Consider the following 9,801-nt stretch of genomic DNA (forward strand, 5'->3'; position numbering starts at 1 on the left):
TCAAAGGCTTTGCTGAAGTCCAGATAGGCAATATACACGGTACCACCTTGATCCGACACCTTTGTGACATAGTCAAAGAAATCAATGAGATTAGTCTGACATGATTTGCCTTTAGTAAAGCCATGCTGATTTGGGTCCAATAAGTTATTGTTTTTTAGGTGCTGATTTATCCTCTTTTTGAGTAGAGTCTCCATCGTTTTAACTATAACTGATGTCAAGCTTACTGGCCTGTAGTTACCAGCTTCTTCTCTACTGTCCTTCTTGTTGATAGGCACAACACTGGCCATTCTCCAATCCTGAGGAACATATCCTGTTAACAGGGATTGGTTAAACAAATCAGTCATGGGGGTAGCAAGGACAGATCTGAGTTCTTTAAGAACTCTGGGGTGGATGCCATCTGGACCCATAGACTTATTTATCTGTGTATTTCCTATGTATTTCTGTGCATGTGTGCCTGACCCCATAGAAATAGCCGAAATGTACATTCTGGCAGTATACTAATGCCAGAAAGTTTTTTTTAAATATAGTCACACAAACTCCTCCAATTATTTAAATAGATGTACTAAAACATAACTAAGTCAGGGTTTAACTCAGCTGCCTTATCTTGATACTAAAAGAGGACATTGTTACATTTCAGATTATACTTCTACAGATGCTGTTAAAATTGATGTGGCTTTCTGGACGTATACGTTATTCACTGCTATTTAAAAGAAGATCCAGTAGCAGTGGGTCTCTTCAGATCAAGCATTTATTTTTTTCAAAAGCATCTTCATTTTGTTAAGTGGTCGGGAACTTCAGATCATGCAGAATACAGCTGTGAAAGCAATCATGGGCTTCCCAAGTTATGCCCATGTTACACCAACACTCCGCAGTCTGCATTGGTTGCTGATCAGTTTCCGGTCACAATTCAAAGTGTTGGTTAGGACCTATAAAGCCCTTCATGGCATCGGACCAGAATATCTCCGGGACCGTCTTCTGCCGCACAAATCCCAGAGACCAGTTAGGTCCCACAGAGTTGGCCTTCTCCGGGTCCCGTTGACTAAGCAATGTCGTCTGGCGGGACCCAGGAGAAGAGCCTTCTCTGTGGCGGCCCCGACCCTCTGGAACCAACTCCCCTCAGATATCAGAATTGCCCCCACCCTCCTTGCCTTTCGTAAGCTCCTTAAAACCCACCTCTGTCATCAGGCATGGGGGAATTGAAATTTTCCCTTCCCCCTAGGCTTATAGAATTTATACATGGTACGCTTGTATGTATGAGTGCTTCTTTAAATTGGGGATTTTAGATTATTTTTAATATTAGATTTGTTTACATTGTCTTTTTATATTGTTGTTAGCCGCCCCAAGTATTTGGAGAGGGGCGGCATACAAATCTAATTAATAACAACAACAACAACAACAACAACAACAACAATAATAATAATAATAATAATAATAATAATAATGCAGTTTTTAAAAATAAGTCTAATTAATTTGAACATTCTACAGACATTTCTGGTTATTGACTTTCCTCTTTGCATCCAGTTTCAGCAGTCTGACTAGCACAAGAAAACAAAATTCCGACTCTCCCTCTCCCTCCCAGCAATTTGCCTCCTCGCAGCTAGTCTCACTTTCACTTTGAGCAGGTAGCCTGCCTGCAGCCTCAATCAGCTGTGGGTCAGGAGTCCGATATAGAAACATAGAAGATTGACGGCAGAAAAAGACCTCATGGTCTCATCTAGTCTGCCCTTATACTATTTCCTGTATTTTATCTTAGAATGGATATATGTTTATCCCAGGCACGTTTAAATTCAGTTACTGCGGATTTACCAACCACGTCTGCTGGAAGTTTGTTCCAAGCATCTACTATTCTCTCAGTAAAATAATATTTTCTCACGTTGCTTCCGATCTTTCCCCCAACTAACCTCCGATTGTGCCCCCCTTGTTCTTGAGTTCACTTTCCTATTAAAAACACTTTCCTCCTGAACCTTATTTAACCCTTTAACATATTAAATTGTTTTGATCATGTCCGTCCTTTTCCATCTGTCCTCCAGACTATACAGATTGAGTTCATGAAGTCTTTCCTGATACGTTTTATGCTTAAGACCTTCCACCATTCTTGTAGCCCGTCTTTGGACCCGTTCAATTTTATCCATCTCTTTTTGTAGGTGAGGTTTCCAGAACCGGACACAGTATTCCAAATGTGGTCTCATCAGCGCTCTATACAGCCGGATCACAATCTCCCTCTTCCTGCTTGTTATGCCTCTAGCAATGCAGCCAAGCATTCTACTTGCTTTCCCTACCGCCTGATCGCACTGTTTGCCCATTTTGAGACTGTCAGAAATCACTACCCCTAAATCCTTCTCTTCTGAAGTTTTTGCTAACACAGAACTGCCAATACAATACTGAGATTGAGGATTCCTTTTGCCCAAGTGCATTGTTTTACATTTGGAAACATTAAACTGCAGTTTCCATTGCTTTGACCATTTATCTAGTCAAGCTAAATCATTTTCCATATTACAGATGCCTCCAGGAATATCAACCCTATTGCACACTTTAGAGTCATCGGCAAATAGGCAAACCTTCCCTACCAAACCTTCCCCTATCTCACTCACAAAGATATTAAAAAGAATAGGACCCAGAACAGACCCTTGTGGCACACCGCTTGTAACCAGGCTCTGCTCAGAATACGCGCCATTAACAACAACCCTCTGATATCTACGCTTCAGCCAGCTGCAAATCCACTGAACTGTCCAGGGATTAAGTCCAATCTTCACTAATTTATCTATCAGCTCTCAGTGTTAGCTTGTGCTAATTAGTTTCTGTGCTGTTTGCTACAAGGAGGCAAATTACTGGGAGGCAGAGGCCAAAGGATGGGGTTGGCTGGGTGGGGCTACATTCAGTGTATAAGATGCACCCAAATTTTCACCCTCTTTGGGGGGGTTAAAAAGGTACAAAAATAAGGTAGGTCCTCCTCAGAAGCCCTATTTCCAAGCCATAGATCCCCCAGGTTGTGTGAAGGCAACAAATCTGTCCAAACACTTTGTGGTTTGGCTTCTTTCAAATATTTTTATTTTTCTAAATGCTGTTGTTGTTTCGTTTTCAAACAGACATGAAGATAATAAACAATTCAACCTACACACAAGCAAAAGAGATGTTAAACACGGAAAAAGAATAGGGAAAAAAATACCCTGTAATTACAACTATACCCCAAGCTTTTGCCAGGGGGAAAAAAAGCTTTTAATGGTGAACCAAACTTGTGCAAAAAGTTTTCTCAATGGGAGGGATAGGATGACATCTTCTAATTAACCAAATATACTATTTTCTCTCAAACTGCTTAATCACACGTCTCTGAAATCCAATCCTTTATCTGTGGAATTAAGAGTATTTTTCCACCTCCCAAGTATTACTCACTTGGCTATTGTTAGAGTGTGAAATACACATCTTTCTTCTGAACATATTAAATTCCAAGCATCATTATATAATTCAGTAGCATACACATATCTTTGAAAACCAGTTTTCTTGTCTGTCAACACATTATATAACATTATAATACTCCCAAAAGGTTGTAAGGGAGAACATGACCATAACATATGAGTTAGAGGGCTCTCAAATATTTTGTGATGCCCTTATAAATAACACATTCCTTGGTTGCATCTTGTTGCCCATTACCCGATTCTTTCCATCATATATCCATCCATCCATCCCTCTCCCCACCATATCTGTCTGTCTCATCCATCTCTTCTTGTTCATTCATCTTTTTTTTTACAATTTTTTATTTTAAAAAGTGTTTTTATTTATAAATCACATAAAAAGGACAAAACATACATAAAACATAGAAACAAGTACAATATATGATGTATCTTCTAGTGTATACAACAAAATCATATGTATGTATGTATGTATGTATGTATGTATGTATGTATGTATGTATGTATGTATGTATGTATGGATGTGAACATCTTAATCCAATTAATTTAAAACTAGTTAATCCAAAAATCCAAGTAACATTAAAAATCAATCATTGCTTTTCACACAGCAAATATTGTTGTCCATTCATTTTTCTATCCATTTTTATCTATCCATCCATCCATCCTCTCTGTCTCTATCCCTCCAGTCATCCTGCCATCTGTCATCTTATCTATTCATCCATCATCTACCTGTCATCTACTGACCTATCATCCATCTAACTACCTATCTACCTATTAATCATCTATCCATCCATCATCTACCTGTCATCTACTGACCTATCATCTGTTTAACTACCTATCTACCTATTAATCATCTATCCATCGTCTACCTATCATGTACCTACCTATCATCCATCTACCTATCTACCTATCTATCTATCTATTAATCATCTACCAATCATCTACCTACCTATAATCCATCTAACTACCTATCTACCTATTAATCATCTATCTATCCATCATATACCTATCATCTACCTATATATCATCCACATGCCTACATATCTACCTCTCTCTCTTCCAATCATGGTTGAGCATCCTTAACACCAATTGAGGTGTTACTATTTGTTCTGGTTTCTGGTAGAACTTTAGCTATTACAAATAACTCTTACTAAATGCAGTATTTCATAAACAAAGAAACTCCATCTTTATTTCTCTTCCCTCCTGTATTCAAAATACAGTTCATACTAGTACATTCCTGTGAAATATTTAAAATTAATGGAGAATAGGATAGCGCTATTTCGGTCTTGTTCTGGCCTCATCAGCTAGCCATACCCTTACTGGGATTTGATCCTGGGGCCTCTGCATTAACCTTTAGGCCACAGGATCTGATCCATTTAGCTTTGTACCAGGGAGGAGCTATATGTTTTTTCTGTTGCATCACCCTGGTATATTGAAGGAACGTCACAGCTCCTTTTTGCCTCTAGGAGTATACAGTGATCCCCCGATCATTGCGAGGGTTCCGTTCCAGGACCCCCCGCAACTAGCGGGTTTTCGCAAAGTAGCGCTGCGGAAGTAAAAACACCATCTGCGCATGCGCAGATGGTGTTTTTACTTCCCAGCAGCGAGGAGCCGAAGATTGGGGTTTCCCCGCCGCCCACGCAAACTCCTCGCTGCTGCCGCGCCCGCCGCTCGCCCGCCCTGAAAGGGAAAGCCCCCCCAGGCCGGCTCCGATCCCCCCAGGCCGGCTCCGATCCCCCCAGGCCGGCTCCGATCCCCCAGGCCGGCTCCGATCGTTTTAAAACAGGCGCGCCGTTCTCCGCTGACTCCTGGCGAACTTCCCGGGCGAAGGGCGAAGGGCGGGCGAGCGGGTGCTGGGGGGGGCTTCGCCCTCCCGCCAGCAAGAGGGGGAAGACCCAGGGAAGCCGCCCAGCAGCTGATCTGCCCGGCGCCATCTACGCATGCGTGCCCATAGAAAAAAAGGGCACGCATGCGCAGATGGTGTTTTGACTTCCGGGTTCAAAAATCGCAAATTACCCTGTTCGCAATGGTCGGGGACGCAATAACCGGGGGATCACTGTATATAAATTTTATTTACGTGTATAAATATAGAATAACAATACAAAAACAATACAAACACATACATTTAATAAAAAGAAAAAAACATAAAAACATAACAAGAAGCGGGCAAGTGCGTGACAGGTCTGTTTGGTGGTATTGACTATATACATTCTCCATAGCCAATTATAGATAACTTAATAATCTGAATTGCTAATTATTAAAAATAGTTAAATTAACAGAAAATAGAAAAGCATATGAAAGAAAAAAAACCCCCAGAGTAATAGTCTTAATTATTACACATATATTTATCTCCTTTATACAATCGACTTTAACTCCAGGTAAGTTTCTTTTACATAGTTGATAATTTAAGGTTTGTTTGCCGGATTGGGTCTTTTTTCAAGCCAACGATAATCTAGATCCTAGCAGTTGTGAAATAGAGAGCTTCCAGTGGGAGCTTGAACACGAGACTTTCAAAGGGAGACTGGGCTGCCCTTTGTCTGAAATGGTGTAGGGCGGTGATGGCAAACCTTTTTTTTTCCTCAGGTGCCAAAAGAGTGGGTGCACATGCTATTGTACATGCCCGAGTGCCCACACCCATAATTCAATGCCTGGGGAGGGTGAAAACAGCTTCCCATATTTCCCAAACCCCCTCTGGAGGCCAGAAACGGCCTGTTTCCCAACTTCTGATGTGCTCAGTAGGCTCGTATTTTGCCCTCCCCAGGCTCCAAAGGTTTCCCTGGAGCCAGGAGGATGGTAAAAATGCCCTCCCCCATCCCCTCGGAGGCTCCCCGGAAGCCAAAAACACCCTCCCTTGTGTGAACCAAAAATCAGATGGTTGGCCCACACATGCACGTTGGAGCTGAGCTAGGGCAACGGCTCGTGTGCCAGCAGATATGGCTCCATGTGCCACCTGTGGCACCTGTGCCATAGGTTCGCCATCACAGGTATAGGGATTCCTGCCTGAGTGAGGGGGGGTTGGACTAGATGACCCACAAGGTCCTTTCAAAATCAAACGAACAAACACACACACACACATACATACAGTGAAGGACCGCTTGTCTTTGGTGCTATTGGTGCGCCCCCTGAGGCCGTTGTGGGCCATTGGCACGAGATTTCTGTGCATGCGCAGTGACTGAAATCTCACAACTGGTTAGGTCCCACAGAGTTGGCCTTCTCCGGGTCCCATCGTCTAAACAATGTCATCTGGCGGGACCCAGGGGAAGAGCCTTCTCTGTGGCGACCCCGACACTCTGGAACCAGCTCTTCACAGAGATTAGAACTGCCCCCACCCTCCTTGTCTTTCATAAACTCCTTAAAACACACCTCTGCCGCCAGGCATGGAGGAATTGAGACATCTCCCCCAGGCTTATATAGTTTTATGCACGGTATGTTTGTGTGTATGTTTTGCTTTTTAATAAGGGTTTTTTAGTGCCTTTTAATTATTAGATTTGTTCTTACATTGTTTTATTATTGTTGTGAGCCGCCCCGAGTCTACGGAGAGGGGCGGCATACAAATCTAAATAATAATAATAATAATAATAATAATAATAATAATAATAATAATAATAATAATAATTTCTGAATTTCTGAATTTCTCACCGATATTTTTGCTGCTACTCAGGGGCAGGAGCAAGAAATCGGCAAAAATTGCCGACATCTCATTTGCGTTGAGCATCCTCACACAAGGTTTCACTTGCTGCGCATGTGCAGAAGCCAAATCTCACTCAGGGGCACATTTGCGTGCATCGGGGGGCATGCAGCTCCATACGCATCCTGGAATTTCCTACTGGGATGGAGCACCTGACTGGGTGATGGCCACCACTGCATACATACATGCATACATACATGCATGCACAGAGCCAGGTGGCGCAGTGGTTAGAGCACAGCTAACTGCTAGCTGTAGTTCAACAGTTCAAATCTCACCACCGGCTCAAGGTCAGCTCAGCCTTCCATCCTTCCGAAGTGGGTCAAATTTATTTATTATTTATTTTATTTATTCGATTTTAATGCTGCCCTTCTCCTTAGGCTCAGGGTGGCTTACAACATGTTAGCAATAGCACTTTTTAACAGAGCTAGGCTATTGCCCCCACAATCCGGGTCCTCATTTTACCCACCTCGCAAGGATGGAAGGCTGAGTCAACCTAGAGCTGGTGATGAGATTTGAACCGCTGACCTGCAGATCTACAGTTGCCTGCAACACAGCACTTTACCTGCTGCGCCACCCTGGCTCATTTGGACCCAGGTTGTTGGGGGTCAAGAGGCTGATTCTGTAAATCGCTTAGAGGGGGCTGTAAAAGCACTACGAAGGGGTATATAAGTCTAAATGCTATTGCCCTCCCTCCCTCCCTTCCTGGTGCAATGGTTAGAATGCAGTATTGCAAGCTCTGCCCATAGCCAGCAGTTTGATCTTCACCAGCTACAGGTGGACTCAGCCTTCCATCCTTCCCAGGTGGGTCAAATGAGGACCCTGATTGTTGAGAGCCAAGACGCTGATTCTGTAAACCGCTTAGTAAGGGCTGTAAAAGCGCTATGAAGCAGAATATAAGTCTAAATGCTATTGCTATACACAAACAAACAGACAAACAAGCAAGCAAGCAAATAAACAAATACGAGAGCTGAGGGTCGCAGAAAGCACAGCCCGGGACCAAAACGTCCCGGGAAGGCAGCCCGCCCCATTTTTTCCTCTCCAAGCCGGGCGCAGAGCTCGCCTTCTCCTCTCCACCAGCCCGCTCCCCCGGCTCCTTCCCCCCCCCACGGGAGGAAGCCGAGAGCGGCCGCCTCCCTTCGCCAAGCGGGCGCCCCCCCCCCTCCTCCTCCTCGGCGATGCCCCTCCCGGCCCCTTGGCGCCCATCCAGCAGCGGGCGTCGGCAACGGCAGCGCCCGAGAGCCGGAGCTGGCACGGCGGCCGCGCGAGGGGAGGAGAAAGCGCGGAGGAAGGGGGGAGCCTTCGGAGCGGGCGGAGGAAAGAGGCGTGCGGAGAGCCAGCCGGCCATGGCAGCGCTAGAGGCGGCGGCGGCGGCTGCCGGCAGGAAGGGAGGCGAACGCCGGAGGCGGCCACAGCAGCAGCCGGCTCGGGGCGTTTGATTGGAGCCGCCGCGTCCGGCTAAGCTCGGCGGGGAGGCGGCCAGGAGCCTCGGGGACCCGCCGCGCAGGAGCCCGGCGAGGCGGAGGATGCAGGCGAAGAAGTCCCGCGGCTCCTCGACGGGTAGCAGCGGTGGCAGTGGCGGCAGCGGCGAGCTGCAAGGGGACGAAGCGCAGCGCGCCAAGAAGCGGAAAAAGAAGGACTCGCGCTTCGCCAGCATCCAGGTCTTCCTGGTGTCCGAGTGCGTCCTGATGCTGGCCCAGGGCACCGTGGGCGCCTACCTGGTGAGCGGGGTGGGGAGGGGGTGGATGGGGGGGATGGGGGGGGGGAACGGTCGAGCCTGGCAAAGGAGGCGAGAAAGAAGTACCAAGGTGCTTGGAAGGAGAGGAGAGGACCGGGATGGAGATGGAGAGGTTGGTCTCCGCGCCCAGTGACCGACCCAAGATTGGATCCTGCAACCACGTCGATTCATTAGGGGAAGGGGGGGGTGTCAAAAGACCCTCCGGCCTCCGGGGATGCAAGGTCTCCGCCCCGCCCGAGCGCCTGTGCCCAGGCTGCAGAGGGACCCAATGGCTTGCTTTGGGTTGGCCGTGCGCCCTCCGTTGCCTCTCCGCTGCTTCTTGGCCGAGTACTTGTGCCAGGCTTGCCAGGGAGGCGCGAAGGTGCTGCGAAGGGGCGTGTTTGGCGCAGGTTTGCCTTTGACTGACACTGCCGGCCAGCCAGGCGCATTCCCCCCCCCCCGGGTCCCACCGCCCGGGTATTCGCCTTCCGCGGTTCTGCGCTGACCCGGGAAGAGCCGCAATCCTTAGCCCTGCTCGGACTCGGCGGGCAGGGGCGAGAGTTAGTCGGAGTTACCCCCAACTGAAGGGTTGCGGGTTCCCGGACGTGGTCCACGGTGCCTCCCGCTTCGTGCGCAAGGAGAGTGGACCCCTTTCTGAAATGCGCCCTTGGTTTTAAGTGGACCTCCCTGCGCTTAGTAGGGCAGCTTTTGAAAATTTGGGTCTCTTGCAAAGGGAAGAAGGCAGGGCCTTCCGCGTCCCCCCGTTAATTAAACGAATTGAACCTCTTGCCGGGGACATAGAGTAGTAAAGAGCAAGGAGGAAGAGAGTAAGGAAGTCGTGAGAGATGTGGAGTTGATAAGGTTTAACTCCTTTCAGCTGCTGGAAAGATTTGTGCTGGGTGTTTTGTTTTTTTTTAACCTAACCGGTAGGTAGCATAATTTGTTAAATGAATGGACTTGAGCATGGTTTGTTACATTAATTCTGGTTCTGA

The 9,801-nt window shown here is 46.6% G+C and overlaps 1 protein-coding gene across 1 annotated transcript in view; it reads left to right on the forward strand.

Annotated features, from left to right (window-relative positions):
• Positions 1 to 8,360: 8,360 nt before the first annotated feature.
• The window catches only part of SLCO3A1 (solute carrier organic anion transporter family member 3A1), a 143,739-nt gene continuing 142,298 nt past the window's right edge, over positions 8,361 to 9,801 (forward strand). Inside the window, exon 1 of the mRNA XM_070763511.1 lies at positions 8,361 to 8,813. Coding sequence (XP_070619612.1) covers positions 8,619 to 8,813 — 195 coding nt within the window. The 5' untranslated portion in view covers positions 8,361 to 8,618. The remainder of the gene's footprint in view (positions 8,814 to 9,801) is intronic.

The sequence above is a fragment of the Erythrolamprus reginae genome, chromosome 10 (genome assembly GCF_031021105.1).
Source record: "Erythrolamprus reginae isolate rEryReg1 chromosome 10, rEryReg1.hap1, whole genome shotgun sequence".
In the NCBI taxonomy this organism is placed as follows: domain Eukaryota; kingdom Metazoa; phylum Chordata; class Lepidosauria; order Squamata; family Dipsadidae; genus Erythrolamprus; species Erythrolamprus reginae.